Raw genomic sequence first — 16402 nt, 5'->3', positions numbered from 1 at the left:
CATGATCTCAGTACACAGTTGACAGGAATTGAGTGGTCCAGTCAACTGTGTGGTCGTCAGGACAGAGCGGCTTGGAGATCAAGGCGAACCATTTAATCCCCCCACGCCCATACTCTGGCCAAATTCAAAGGCTGATCTGGGGGTTATTTCAGGGCACGTCCCTCGCTTCCCAGAAAACCTCAGTCATAAATCAAACCCAGACCCCCAAACGCTCCCGATCATCTGAAGTAAAGCATCACAGCCTTTCGAGTTTTCGCAGTGCTCAGGCTCCTTCCGGAAGAGGAGCCGGCGTTTTCAGATGAGCAGCAAGCCGGGCGAGTTTTCGACCACCGAGGGTTAGAGCTACGGGCCGCCCGCCCATTGTGCTTGGGGCTAGAAAGTCGTCTTCAGCCCCTGACGCAGGCGGAGGCCCCGCCCTGCGCGTGACGCCAGCGTCAGGCCAGTCCCGGCATGCTCCGCGGCCGCCCGCGGTGGAGTGCAGACGAGCGGAATTTTTCCCGTGGACATCTCCGGCTCAGTTCAGCTGCTGTTCAGACCCGGGTCGGTGAGAGTGCCGTGTCCAGCCCTTTTCCTATCGCTCGCCCGTCAGTCTGAGCGCCCCTAGCCCTCCCGCGAGGGCGCCCCGGGACGGAAGGATCCACCAGCCTGTCGGCGCCCGCCGTGCTCGTGGTCGCCGTCGCCGTCGTCGTGGTGGTAGTCTCTGCCGTCGCCTGGGCCATGGCCAATTACATCCACGTTCCGCCCGGCTCCCCGGAGGTGCCCAAGTTGGACGTCACGGTTCAGGATCAGGAGGAGCAGCGCTGCCGGGAGGGGGCCCTCAGCCTCCTGCAACACCTGCGGCCGCATTGGGACCCTCAGGAGGTGACCCTGCAGGTAACGCCCACATTTCTGCACGGGGTCTCTCACTACCCAGACGCGGCCCTGAAGGATTCTCACAATCCCTTCAGTTTCCCGTCGACCGGGAGAGCCCACGGGAGCGTCTTCTTTCTCAGTCCTTTGGGAAGTGAGCCTGTGTTTCCTCGATCAAACCTAGGAAGGTCACTCCCCCTTCCTTCACAATTGCTTAGCGAGGTTGTCCTTGGGGCAAATTTTCTTTCTGGAAGCAGCTACGTAAGTGACGCACCCATTCACACCGGGAAAATCCCTGTTGATAGTTGCCCCTCCTCCCACTCCCCTGTCCCTTCTAACTGCAAAAGGAACCTTTTCCATTCCCCTTGCTAGGGGGTCCTCTTCAGTCGTCCCTAGTTACCTTCTCTTCCACGGATAATGCAGTAGTTAATCCGTCTGATCTTTTCCTTTCCCTTCCCGCCCCTCCCCCCTCCCCCCGGCGGTTTACTCCCATGGAGGTCTCACCCTGCATTTTACCGTCTCAGACCTTAGGATTGGCGAGAGTATTCGATTTCAAAGTAATAACCAGGGTCGAGTATTACTCAGTTGTGTTCTTAGGTAGCACTATACATATTTTATTTGAATCGGTATTTCTGAATTTTTGTATTCGTCTCAGTAAAACTGACAGTATCTGATGTTAGATCGATCAGTGTTATCATATTGATAGACAAAAATTGGGAGAAAAAAATCTTTATAGGTATAGGCGTTTTCGAATAATTTGTTTCTAATAAGATAGGATTTAGTATACATGACGTTTACTTTGAATATTAATTTAACTTTTAGAGTTTCATGATCTGCGACAGTGAACCTCCATTTTCCTTGCATACACAGATCAAAGTCAGTAATTTTGAAGGCGGAGATATTTGGGGTTTGTTTCAAATCTGAACAATAACGTAAGAAGTAGCCACATCATCTGGTTTGTTTTGTTGACTAATTTATTCATCAGTGTTATTGACTTAACAGTATCTCAGATTCTTTGCTAAAGTAGTCACCTATACAAAGATGAATAAAACATGAACAGTGCTCTAGGGCCCGGAACAGTTCCTGACACTTAGGCTCTCAGGGGTGTTAGTTTCAGTTCTTGTTGACTAAATGAGGTTTGAGCAGACTCCTATGTTTTGGGGGAAAAAACTTAGAAATTCTGAAATTTTAAAGGAGTGTTAGCCAATTAAACAGGACATAGTGAATCCAAAATGATTTTCATGTGTAATTAAAAAAATTAGTCTTGCTATATTTTCTTTAACAAGGAAGTTAAGTTAGTTGAAACTTCCAAAAATGAAACTTCGAGTTGAAAATAAGAACTACTTTAGTTTATTATTAACTTATTTGTAGTTTACTACAGAAAATTTTTATATCAAAATGGTTTATACTCTGAAAGTCAATTATAAACTAAACATACTAATTAAAGACGATGCTGCTTCCTGGAAAACTTTGGTGCTGGCAAACTATGCTGCTTTTTAAGTAGAGACTTTAAAGTTTTAAGCTTTGAGACTGGTGTTTTCTATTAATGTATTTGTCTGTAGAACAGTAATAATAGGCTGCCCTGTGGTACCAGTGTGCCATATTGTTAGCTAGGTGATCTATATATTTTATCCCTTAAGCCTACAAACAATTGTATTAGGTAGATACTTTTTTTTCTTTTTCTTTTTTTTAAGTGAAATTCAGTGAAATAAAGCCAGGGTATAGGTAAAAAAGGGACAAAATGGGAGCTTTTTTGTTATTGGAAATTACTTGGGATTGAATTTCGTCTTTTATTAATGTAGCAACTTTTTACTTTAAGGTCTTTGCACTCATAATCCAAATTTCTAATATACTTACTTGTCAGTGAAGATAAATATTACCACTTATTTTGCTGTAAGGATGATTATTAGAAATACAATCATTCTGTGAGCAAACAACTCCTTTGATCAGAAACTCTGACTTGGTGTTTATTCATTGGTGGTTTCTGAACCTGGGAAAATCTNGACTAAGCCACCCAGGCGCCCCTTTTAAGATTTTATTTTTAAGTGATCTCTACACCCAATGTGGGGCTCAAACTCAGAATCCTACGAGTCTCATGCTCTACTAACTGAGCTAGCTAGATGCCCCTCCAAACTCTTCCTTATGATGCTTCAGGATTTCTTTAGTAAATCTCAATGGGAATATTTCTTTTTAGATTTGCTTTTATTTCTTTTGAAGTATAAAGATAATCTACATTTCAGAAGGGATGTATGTATCATATGGTCAACAGATTAATACAGATGGTATGTAGCCCATTTTTTTTAAGACTTTTATGTAATGAAATATGCTTTAAACATACCTTACAGGCTTAGTCTAGTAATACTTAATTTTACTTGACGATTACTCCTGTCATCTGAACTATTCAGAACGTATTGGAAAATCCAGAAGCAAGCAAAAAAGACTTTGATGCAGTCAAAATGATATAAGGCCCAGTCTTTGCTCAAAACTTATAGACACATGGAATGATGTATCTCATCTTAGATGGGATTTTAACAAGTTAGGGTTTTCCTATTCATACAAGATTGAAAGAACAAAGTATAAAAGGGGTGGTGAGCTTTTTGGAGTGTACTGTACTGTCTTAGAATAGACAGAGTACATCTGAAACAACAATACTAGTCACAGTACTTTTTATTTCATAATATTTTACTGAAATTGCTAGTCTAATGGGGAAGATAAATAAAAGTCATAATATAGTGTTTTTGGAATGTACATTCATTTTACATTCATATGAAAAGATTATGGAAGAACATTAAAAAATTATACGGTTTTGTTCCTTCTGTATTACAAGTTTTCATGTTTTTGGATGCATGGTTTTGAAATCCCTTTTTTTCTAAGCATACATAGACTGTCTTAGAAACCAGTGCTTATGTTTGGTTGTGTTGCTACTTAGCACTTTCCATATCCCCTTCTCCTAGCCATGTTGGAGATAGTTACTAAAATAGTCTATGAAAAATCTATAATCCTTTTTATTTTAATATTGATATTTGATATTTAATATTCTTTTAAATTAATAGTCAAAACTGCTAATATATATGTATATATATACATAGTTTATTAAGCTGTGTGTCCTTTACTTTCTAATTTAATAATTCACCCCCCCACCCTTTTTTTAAAGTATACTTGACACACAATGTTACATTAGTTTCAAGTGGCTTTTTTTTTTTTTAAAGTTTATTTTGAGAGAGCCTCTGGGAGAGGGTGGGTACATGTGCAAGTTGGGGAGGGGCAGAGAGGGAATCAAGCAGACTCTTCTGTCAGCACAGAGCCCCATGGAGGGCTGGAACTCACAAACTGAACTGTGAGGACATGATCCTAGCTGAAATTAAGAGTTCACCACTCAACCAATTGAGCCACCCAGTTGCCCCTCCTTTTTTTTAACTTAAAAAAAATTTTTTTTTTTTTTACTTCTTTATTTTGAGAGAAGGAGAGGTAGTGTGCATGAGAACAAGCGTGAGCCAGGGTTGGGGTAGAGAAAGAATCCTAAGCAGGCTCTGGACTGCCAGGCTCAAACCCATGAATCCTGAGATCATGACCTGAGCCGAAATCAAGAGTCAGATGTTTAAGAGCCACTCAGGTGCCCTCTCTTCTGTTTTTAGAAAGATGAGTTTTTTTCTGAAAAGTCTTAGGTAAATTGAAGTAATGTATTAAGTGTGCCAGAAGGATATGATATTTATAGGATCCTTGAGTCCTGTAGATAAATATAAGGATTCATAGTTTTTTCCAACATAATCTTTCAACAAATTTTTAAAAACCTGAAAAAAAATTTTTTTAATGTTTTATTTATTTCTGAGAGAGAGAGAAAGAGAGCGTGAGCAAGGGAGGGACAGAGAGAGAGGGAGACACAGAATCCAAAGCAGACTCTCAGGCTCTGAGCTGGCTGTCAGCACAGAGCCCGACGCGGGGCTCAAACCCACAAACTGTGAGATCATGACCTGAGCCAAAGTCGGATGCCCAACCAATTGGAGCCCCTTAAAAAACATTTTTGAGAGAAAGAGCACATGTGCTTGTAGGTTGGGGGAGAGGGACAGAGAAAGGAGGGAGAGAATTCAAAGCAGGCTTACCACTGTCATCAGAGAGTCCAATGCCCTGATTTCACAAAAGATGAGATCATGACTTCAGCCGAAGTCCGTAGTCCAAGCTTAACCAACTGGGCCACCTGGGTGCCCCTCAACATAACGTAATAGCAATGGTTGGGTCCACTTTTCCATTTCCTGTTCCTCCTCTTTTTGTTTACAGCGTTTTATAATAAAGTATTTGATGGGTGATAGTTCTTAAGACTCTGTTGACTATGGCTAAGAGAGATGTATGATGTTTGATAGGCTCCTATCAAAGATGTGTAATTAAAATTTTCTTTAATGTGTATTTTTGTGAGAGAGAGAGCGCGCGTGTGCAAGTAGGGAGGGGCAGAGAGAGAGGGAGACACACAATGTGAAGCAGGCTCCAGGCTCTGAGGTTTTAGCACAGAGTCCAACACGGGGCTCGAACCCACAAATTGTGAGATCACAACCTGAGCCAAAGTTGGACGCTTAACTGACCAAGCCACTCAGGTGCCCCTAAGTTTTTTTTTTTTTTAAGTAATCTCCACCCAGCATGGGGCTTGAATTCCTGACCCCGAGAGCAAGAGTTGGATACTCTACCAACTGAGCCAGCTAGGCTTCCCAAAGCTGAATGTTTGATAGGCCTCTCATGTCTTTTATTATGATGGGACTAAAAATAAAAAGTCAGAAGCCTAGTATGTAGATGACTTTCAGGTATTAACAACTGTGTGATTTGAACTAAACAAATGACCTGTTTTGGGGGCTTCAGCATAATGCGGTGGAAAGAGGATGGTTTTTGAATCCTGATACTAGCTATTTGTAGCCTTTGGCAAGCTTTTAAATCTACGAAATGGGAGTACCATCTACTTGGAAAGTAGCAAACTAGTAGAAAATAGTAGAATTTACTACCTAATACTACTGATAGTAATTTTACTACCAGCACCAATTTTTATTACTTTACTACTAATAGAATATATAAAATTCTGTACGGTATATGTTAATACTGTATGCTTCCAACTTTTCCTTTCCTTTTTCCCCCCAACACCCTCCCCCATTTATAAGTGGAATAGTTGATCTAAAAGAATTTTAAGCTCCTAAAATTTAGTAATTCTGACATATGTTTTTTGTAACAGGCATGATACCATTTTATAAGCCTTTTTTTCCCCTGTTGTTTTTCAAGTTTATTTATTGTGAGAGAGAGTCGGGGCGAGGGAGGGGGAGAGAGAGAATCCCAAGCAGGCTCCGCACTGTCAGCGCGTAGCCCAACATGGGGTGCGAACTCACGAACTGTGCGATCATGACTAGAACCAAAATCGAGGTGTGACTTTTAACTGATTCAGGCTCCCCCACACCCTGGCATGATGTTAATTTTAAGCAGCATTATTTTGTACAGCTAACTATACAGAAGGTAGGCATGGGAAAATGTAGGAGGGAAGGCTTCGTAGAGCAGAAGATACCTGAACTGAGCTTTGAAGGAAAGATGATCAGATGGAATGGGGAAGCATTTCTGGGCAATGAAAAGTACTTTCACAAAGTTAGACTATAAGGGGCAAAGAACAAAGCTAGACTACTAGTATTTTGGGCAGAATGGAGTGTGAACAAGAAAAGAAGTAGGACTGATTTTTGAGAAAGGGAGTTGTTAGATTTGAAGGTTTTGTGCTTCATTAAGGAGGTGATATTTATTATCTAGGACATAATGGGAAGCCATTGAATGTTTTTAAGCAGATGAGTTATAGCATTTTTTGTTTTCTTAGAGCAGTAGCAGGCCTTATTGAAGGCAGCAGTAGTTGAATGAGATGTTTTGAATTGGGAAATAAGTGATCACTTAGGACATTGGTTTTGAAACCAGTGGTTACCCCACATTAATAGAATGCTAAGTCAGTAGAGTGGGTTGAAGCTACTGCAGTTTAAAGTGATGAATTAAAATAGGATATAATAGGATAGATCAGAGAGTCTTGCAAATAATAAGGTAAGTGCTCTTTGGTGAAGCTTTTTTCATATGAAAGTATGTACTGAAGTAGATGATAAATATATTTTTGTCTGAGTATCACATTAAAAAGTGTTTGAGAAAGACTTAACCTAGGAGAGACTGTTATATTAGTCCAGAAAAGAAGTGCTGCTGCCCAAATTAGGATAGTGGCTTTGGAAATGAAAATAAAGGGCAGATTGGGGGAATTTCAGAAAATAAATATGCAGTAGTTAATTGGTTGCTTGCAGGTGAGGGAACAGGGAAGCATAAGGATTTTTTTGGGGGGGGTGACAGAGGTAAATAATAGAAGACCTATATTTAAGGAATCAGAGGTTATATTTCTCATGATATAGTCTTCTGAGGAATAATTTTCCTCTTTGATATAATAAATGGGACATAAATAAATTTTTATCACCCTTTTAAAAATCATGAGATATAACACACATACAGGAAAATGTATGAAACATAAATTTTTTTTTGTAGAACAAATACTATGTAACCCAAACTCCTGGTAAAGAAAATATCAGTAACCCAGAATATCTCCATTTTCCTTCCTTGTCCTAATCTCTCCCTCCCTCTAGTGGTAGTCACAATAGCAGTTGTTTTTTTGTTTTTTTTTTTTTTAATGATTATTTATTTTTGAGAGAGACAGGCAAAGAGAGAGGGAGACACAGAATCTGAAGCAGGCTCCAGGCTCTGAACTGTCAGCACAGAGCCTGAGACAGAGGTTGAACTCATGAACTGCAAAATCATGACCTGAGCTGAAGTCAGTTCCTTAACCCACTGAGCCACCCAGGTTCTCCACAATAGCAGTTTTTTGTTTTTTTTTTTTTAACTAACAGACTATTTTGCTTTAGCCATTTCTTGCAAGTCAATACTATGAGAAAACAGTATACTGAGTGTATGAATTTCCTTTTACAAGGAACATGAACGTGAAATAATTTAGTTTTACTACAAAGATACATTACAATATCAAAACTTTGAGAGGGAGAAAAACATTGAATTGTTTCCATTTTTTTGCATATTAAAATAATATTGCATGAACTTTTCCTCTACATATGTTTTGGATAACTTTTCGAAGTATGTCCATAGAATAAATTTTTATTAGTGGAATTAAAAAGTTAAAAACTGTGTGCCAGTTAGGGTTATAGGATATGGGCTTTATTTCAAAGCATTGGCTCCTGCACTTGTAGAGGCTGGAAAGTCTGAAATGTAGGGCAGTAGAGTAGGCTAGAAACAGGCCGGAGTTGTTGCTGTCATCTTAAGGCAGAATTTCTTCAGGAAAACTTAAAAATTTTTTTACTTTTATATTCCTTAAACTGATTGAATGAAGCCTACCCTCATAACTGATTGTTGATGTTAAGTGTAGCTACAGTACTTTCACAGCTGCATCTAGATTAGTGTTTGATTGAATAATTGGGTATTATAGCCAATCCCAGTTGACACATTAAATTGTCATATTCTTTCTCACTTTTGTATTGCCAGATTGTCATGAAAGTTGTATTAATTTATATTTCTCAGCACAGTGTTGAGTTTTTCCTTATACCTTGTCCAATTCCTGATACCAAATTTAAAAATTTTTGTTAGTGGGATACATGAAAATGGTATTATTACATTACTTCTAATTTTATTATTTTGGCAGGTGATGGAATCCAGCATTTTTTTTCCACAAAACAGTTAACTATGTTTTAATTTCCACTTTTCTAGGCTTTTTAGTTGGTTTAGTAACCATTAGCTTAATAAATGAAACTTATCTTTACAATTTTATTAGCCTGAGAGTTTATTCATTTAAATTCAGTACTTAATTGGTCATTCTAGACCATAAATTCATGTCAAAACAGGTTCCCTGTTTGATATCTTAAATCATCATTGGGACTAAAGAGGTTTCATACTGAGTAAGTAGAAATTAATATTTTTACCATCTCAGGGTTTTTGGTTGCAGGACAGTGTCAGATATTGAAAGAAGATATTAAATTATGATTTGGGGGTCTAAAGATGACCTTCAGGTTTATCAGTACCACTGTAGCTTTTAAGGTGTCATTAAACCCCTAATCTTGGGGCACCTGGGTGGCTCAGTCGGTTAAGCGGTCCTCTCTTGATTTAGACTCAGGTCATGATCTTGCTGGCTGTGGAGCCTGCTTAAGATTCTCTCCCTCTGCTTCTTCCCTGCTTGCGTACTTATGTTCTCTGTCTCTCTGTCTCTCTCTCCCTCTCTCTCTCTCTCTTTCAAAAAAAAAAGAAAAAAACCTCATAACTTCTGTTGTTTTGCAGCAAATAGATTTGCCATCTCTCTTATGTTTTCCACTTCCTAGTGAACCATTCTGATTCTTTGATAGCATGCCTAAGACCTATGAAGAGAAGCTTGAGACAGTAAGTCTGATACAACATCCTGAATGGTTTCTTGTATTGGTAACAGTAAAGTTACATGGGGGACCCATATAGAAGGAGCCATCTTTTTTTTTTTTTTTTTTAAGTTTATTTATTTTGAGAGAGAGAGAGTACTAGCAGAGGAGGGGTGTGGGGGAGAGAATTCCAAGCAGGCTCTGCATCAACATTGCAGAGCCCAACACAGGGCTTGAACCCACGAACCATGAGATCATGACCTGAGCCAAAACCAAGAGTTGGATTCTTAACCGTTGAGCCACCCAGGTGCCCCATAGAAGGAGCCATCTTTATTACACAGTATTCACTATGACCTGGGAGGTGAGACATATTTAGTGGTTGAATATCTTGGTCACTGGAAAGCAAATCTAGGATGGTCTGTATGTATAGCATATCAGCTACTTCCTCTGGACCATTCCACTTTGCATGCAAAGGAGGGACAGAACAGTTCCCCTTCTCAAGATAAACTTTCTAGCCACTTTTTATTCACTGTACCAGGCTAGCACTCTTGTTTGGGTTGGTTACTGCCATTTAAGACTGTCAGTAATGAGCTGTGGATCCTGCATTAGCTCAGACGTGCCATGGTCTTCATACACTGCTACTGAATTAACCATTCTTATGAGCCATATTAATAATAAAGGTTCTTTAGGGAGCCAGCTATATTGACCTACTAAATAAGACAACTTCTATGGTATATCCCCTGGTTTCAGTAGTTTTCCTGATTTTGGCCCCTTGCCACCTGAATCATTTTGGTAAACAGCTGTAAATCTGCTGCTCAGTATGATTTTTCTCTTTAGTGATGGTTTTATTTTTATTTTTATTTTTTTAAAACATTTTTTTATTTCTAGGAGAGAGAGAGAGAGAGACAGCGTGAGCAGGGGAGGGTCAGAGAGAGAGAGGGAGTCACAGACTCTGAAACAGGCTCCAGGCTCTGAGCTGGCAGTCAGCACAGAGCCCGACGCGGGGCTCGAACCCACGAACCGCGAGATCATGACCTAAGTGAAAGTCGGACGCTCAACCGACTAAGCCACCCAGGCACCCCTCTTTTGTGATGGTTTTAAAGTGAACAGCTTGATTGGATTGGATCAGTTGGAATCTGGGTCTGATTAACATCACAGTCCACTCTAAAACTGTCTTTAGTTTTCTATTCTAGGTAGTATGGTAACAATAGCAGGGAATTGTGTGTTTAGTCAGTTTCTTATTATTTTGCATTTTATTGTGGATTCAGTGACTAAACTCCTCTCAGATTGGATTCGTCTGTTAGGTTTCATTTACTTTTACCTCCTGTATCAGATGGCAGCACACCTGCTGTTTGATACTGTGGGTGAATTGGCAAATACCTGGCATCAGGGATTTATCCTCTAACCCCTTCTTTATTCCACCCCCCCCCAAAATGCTTTAGCAATATTACAGTGAGTCTAGGATCATGCTAGCAAACTTGATATCATTGAAACAGATAAAGAGTCATGATACCAGCTTTTAACCTTCTTCTGTCGTGTGACTTTGGATAAGTAAGGGAACTTAACTAGGCCGTAATTTTCTCATTCTACAAATTGAGCATTTCTGAGATATTTTACAGTCAGTCTATACATAAGCAAGCATTTATTGAATATGTCCATGTTGTAGGCTGTTGTTTCTCAGTCCTTTTAATAATTACTCTTGAAACAAAAATTAAAATGAAATTAATTGTAAATTTTTTGATTTCTGCCTAAGAGAAATTATGTTGCAAAGAATAGGATTTTGTCAGGTTGGATTGAATTTTGGTGAGCCACCAACCATTGTAATACCTAAGATTTTTCTTATTTCTTTGATGATATCTGTGTTGAGAATACATGTAATAGACTAAGACATTTTATTTCCTTTCATATGCATGTTTCTTTTGACTTATGTTCTGGTTATGTCTTGGTAAACCCAATGTAAGTCACAAATCCCCCGAATCAGAAATGCATTTAACACACGTAACCTACTGCACATTGTAGTTTAACCTAGCCTATCTAAAATGTGCCCAGAACACTGACATTTGCCTACTGTTAGGCAAAATCATCTGACAGAAAGCCTATTTTATAATAAAGTATTGAATGCTTTATGTAATTTATTGAGTACTGTACTGAAAGTGAAAAACAGAATGGTTGTAGGGGTACAGAATGGTTGGAAGTATATAGCTTGTTTATTGTCATGATCATGTGGTTGACTGAGAACGGTAGCTGCTGCTACCCATTGTCATGGGAGGATCAAATCATATATTGCCAACCCAAAAGTCCTATTCAAAGGATGGTTTCTGCTGAATGTGTATTGCTTTTATACCATTGTAAATTTGGAAAATCGTTGAAGGTAATGGGAAGATTAATGTGAAAATACATTCCTCTTGATCTGAATATTACAGTAACTTTTTAATAAAAGTTTATTTGTTGTCGATAAGTGATACACATAATAAAAAGCACGTGAATCAAGTGTAGACCCTGATAAGTTTTCCTACAAAATGTAGGAAACCCATGTAATAAGACCCAGGTAATAAGTATCCAAGTCACGAAACAGATTTGGGGAAACAGTACCCCTAAATCCTCTTATGTTCCTCTGCAGTCATTCATCATCTCTCTCCCCAATCAAAGGTTACTCCTATCCTGATTTCTTACATCATAATTTTGTTTATGAATTTTTTAATGGAATCACATGGACTTTTGTTTTTTGGTTTGGTCTGGATTTTGCTCAAATTTTGAGAGATTTATACATATATATATTTTTTCTCATGATAACTTATTCCATTGTGAGAATGTACTTCAATGTATTTCCTACTCTTGGTGGACATTTGGGATGTTTTCAGTATTTGGCTATTATAAATTATGCTGCTACAAATATACATATATATTGGATGAACATAAATGACCATTTCTGTTAGGTGAATAGTTAGACTTGGTAGGTCATCTGGCTTAGGTATTTTCAGCTTCATTACATATTTTCAGTTTTCCAAAGTAGTTGTGCCAATTCATACCCATAATGGGTATATGACATTTTTAGTTGTGTTTCATTTTTACCAACAGCTGGTACTATTTGTCTTTGTTTTTATCATTCTTGTGGGCATTAGGGATATCTTATGGGTGTAATTTGCATTCTACTGGTGGCTAGGGCATCTTTTTACTGTGTGTGTTGGATATTTGGATATCTTCTATTTTAAAGTACCTGTTCAAGTCTTTTGCTGATTTTTCTGTTAGATTATTTTTTTCTTTGTGATTTATTGATGTTCTTTATATATTCTAGAGTTGAGTCCTTTTCAAAGAAGTATATATTATAATTATTGTCTGCTAGTTTATAGCTTGCATTTACACTCTTAAATAGTATCTTTTGATAGTCTTAAAACCAATATTTCAGTTTTTTTTCCCCATACATATTGCCGCCTTTATGTCTTGAGATCTCTTCTTGTGTCAACCTCATGAAGATGTTCATTGCTCTGTGTTCTGTACGAGTGTTACTGTTTTGATATTTGACATCTTGACCTGGAATTGTGTATGGTGTTAGGTAGAAGGGCTCATGATGATTTTTTTTCCATGTGACTCTCAGTTGACCCATTATTGTTTATCAAAAAGACTATCTTTTCCCTATTACAGTGTCTTCTTTGTCATACATCAGTTGCTCTGTATGTGGGTCAGGTTATATTGTTCTGTTCCTTTGGTCTGTTTTATCTGTTGCACTGGTACTGTACTATCTTGATTACTCAAGTTTTACTATGGTTGTTGGTAGCTGCTATAGTTACTCTAGTCCTTGATACAGGATTTTAACTTTGTTCTTTAACATTTCTTTGACTATTTTTGACTTTTTATGTTGGCATATAAATTGCAGACTCAGCTTTTCAATTTTCACAAAAGAAACTGGATGAGAGTTTGATACTTTGTGGACTCTATAGGTTTTTGAGGAGTAAAATCATTAATATTGACTCTCAGAATCCATAAAAAGGTATATCCCATTTATTTAGTCCTTTAATTTCTATCAGATTTTTAATTTTTTTTTTTTTGAGAGAGAGAGAGAGCGAGCACGAGCCGGGCAAGGGCAGAGAGATAAGGAGAGAATCCTGAGCAGGCTCTGTACCATCAGCGCAGAGCCTGATGTAGGGCTTGAACTGATGACCTGAACCAAAATCAAGAGTCAGATGTTCAGCCGACTGAGCCACCCAGGTTGTAAGTATACTTTTTTTTTTTTTTATAAGTAAACTCTATTTCTAATGTGGGGCTTGTACCCATGACCCCAAGATCAAAAGTTGCATGCTCTATAGACTAAACCAGCCAAGCATTCCAAGAAAGTTTCATTTTATTCTTAGTTGCACGTGTGTTTAACATACATGAGTGTTGAATTTTATCATGTGCTTTTTTTTAATCTCATGATGAGTACATGATTTTCCTCCATTTTTCTTTTGAGCTAAATTACATTGATTTTTTAAAAAAGATTTTAATGTTGAAAACCTTTGCTTTCTTAGAGTAAGCCCCATTTGGCTCTGATAAGTTCTCCCTTTTTAAAAATATTTTATTAGTTACTGATATTTTTTTAAGTTTTTATTTAAGTAATCTCTGCATCCCATGTGGGGCTCAGACTCATGACCCCCAAGATCAAGAGTCACATGCTCTCCCAACTGAGCCAGTCCAGTACTCCTAGTTACTAATATTTTGATTAGAGTTTTTGCAACTATGTTCATGAAAGAGAGTGGTCTTTATTGTATTCTGGTAATGTCCTTGGTGTGTTTTGATATCATATTGATAGTTTGTGTTCTTTTTTTCCCCCATGATAATCTTGCTTGGAAGTGATCAACACTGTCTTTAAAAATAACAATTAAAAAATTTTTTTTCTTTTTTTTTTAAAAATTTTTAAATGTTTTTTAAAATTTATTTCTGAGAGAGAGAGAGAGACAGCGTGAGCAGGCGAGGGTCAGAGAGAGAGAGGGAGACAGAATCAGAAGCAGGCTCCAGGCTCTGAGCTAGCTGGGGCTTGAACCCACAAACCGTGAGATCACGACCTGAGCCGAAGTCGGATGCTTAACTGACTGAGCCACCTAGGCGCCCCAACAATTAAAAAAAATTTTAAACATTTATTTATTTTTGAGAGTCAGAGAGAGACAGAGTGTGAGCAGTGGAGGGGCACAGAGGGAGGGTGACAGAATCCAAAGCAGGTTCCAGGCTCCAGGCTCTGAGCTCTCAGCACAGAGCCAGATGCAGGGTTTGAACTCAAAAACAGTGAGATCATGACCTGAGCTGAAGACAGACGCTTTACTGACTGAGCTACCCAGGTGCCCAAAAGTAACAGTTTTTGATGGTTGAATTTTTGTGTTTTATTGACAATTTTGCCCTTTTATTCCCTTTCTAATGTATACTTATTTGAAGAATTATTTTTTCAACCTGAGCTGGAACTAATTTTCTGTCTTTTTAATATATTTATTTAGATGGCCCTGTAAGCATGCACAAGTTTTGAAATGTTTTTATTATCATTCAGTATAGAATGTTTTTCTCTGAGCTAGTACTATCCTAAATATTTGACAACAGTGCCAGATATAGTCCCTGAGGAGGAGATCCATGAGATTTGTATTAGCTTTGTCCTCCCTCCATTGAGGTGAAAAGTTACATTTCTAGTATATATCTAGTATGTTTTACTGTACATTTCAGAAGGTTCAGCACCTTCTGTGTTTCCTGTACGTTTATATGTGAGGTGGGAACCATCCAAGGGCAAAAACCATCTTTAAAGCCAGTGTTCTCCATCGACAGACCATTATGAACATACTTAGTGCTGAACAAGTTGGGTTTAAGAGAGAACTTACACCACTAGGAATAGTAGGGATCTCTGTATGTGGGTGTTACAAAGGATTTAATAGGATTTGGGTTTGTTGATTTGGGAGTGTTCAAGTAAGCCAGACTTACAGCACTCTGGATTGGGTGCTGTCAGAAAGGAAGTGGAGCAAGTCTATGACTGGGGATATATTAATCTTACCTAGAGGACTGGAGGTGTGAAGCAGGGCCTAAGCTGTGACTGGAAAAGAAACAGCAGTCATTCATACAAGCCAAAATAGGGGGATATTTAGTCATTCTTGTGGTTTGGAAAAATTTATAATTTTGTCTACATTCAAACGTGCTTACAGAGTAGCTTTGTTTTTGCCTTGATCCATTGTGGTCAGAGTGGCCTCATCTGATGTTGGTATTCTGTGAAATTGTTTATGTTCAATAGAACCTCAAGGCCCTACTGTTGTGTGCCAGGTCAGTTCCTAGTTGTTGGGCTTCTTTTCTCTTAGTAATTTAATTTTTCATATGTAAACTAGGCTCATTGCAGGAAAATGAAAGAAAACATACATAAGCCAAAAGGAAGGTTTTGAGAAACAAGAAAACAAAAAAGATTTAACCTGCCTGCTTAATATAATTTTGAATATCTTTGTAGATGTTTTTATCCTTGTTCATACATAAAAAATTTTTATAGATGTGAAGTGATATTATTCACATGTTTATTTTTTTACCCAAAGAATTTATTGTTTATCATTTCATTTGAAGTCTGTGTCTTTTTAAAAATATTATTTTTAACGTTTATTTATTATTGAGACAGGGAAGCACAGCACGAGTAGGGGAGGGTCAGAGAGAGAGGGAGACACAGAATCTGAAACAGGCTCCAGGCCCTGAGCTGTCAGCACAGAGTCGGATGCTGGGCTTAAACCCATGAACTGTGAGATCATGACCTGAGCCGAAGTCAGTTGCTCAACTGACTGAGCCACCCAGACACCCCAAAGTATGTGGCTGTTGTACAGTAGAGGATGCTGGGGTTAGTTTCTCAGTCTTTGTTATAGTAAATTGAAATATTTTATTTGTACATCTGAAGAAGTTACAGAATGCTGTATGTAAATTGACATGACCATGTAGTAGACAGTATGCTTTTCAACACAGATTTTAATAAAATGGTTTTCATTTAGTTTAAGTGCATATGCTTCTTGTCAGTTCTACTTAACAGTCTTTATGAAATCTAGGTGGAAAGCAATACTTGTATGTTTTTGCATACCTGAAAAAGTAAATATTCAAAATAAGTCTCTTTAGATTAGCTCATGTAATTCATCTGCATTATGTGAATAAGGATAATAGGTCTTGTATACAATAAAATATATATAAAAACT

At 38.2% G+C, this 16402-nt stretch overlaps 1 protein-coding gene across 1 annotated transcript in view; it reads left to right on the top strand.

Annotated features, from left to right (window-relative positions):
- The first annotated feature begins 443 nt into the window (after positions 1–443).
- ETNK1 (ethanolamine kinase 1) overlaps positions 444–16402 on the top strand; it is a 58316-nt gene continuing 42357 nt past the window's right edge. Inside the window, exon 1 of the mRNA XM_077774586.1 lies at positions 444–873. Within this exon, the coding sequence (XP_077630712.1) occupies positions 718–873 (156 nt within the window). The 5' untranslated portion in view covers positions 444–717. The remainder of the gene's footprint in view (positions 874–16402) is intronic.

This window comes from Crocuta crocuta, unplaced genomic scaffold (assembly GCF_008692635.1).
Source record: "Crocuta crocuta isolate KB4526 unplaced genomic scaffold, BGI_CrCroc_1.0 scaffold176, whole genome shotgun sequence".
NCBI classification, from domain to species: Eukaryota; Metazoa; Chordata; class Mammalia; order Carnivora; family Hyaenidae; genus Crocuta; species Crocuta crocuta.
This window is presented reverse-complemented; position numbering and strand designations above follow the sequence as displayed.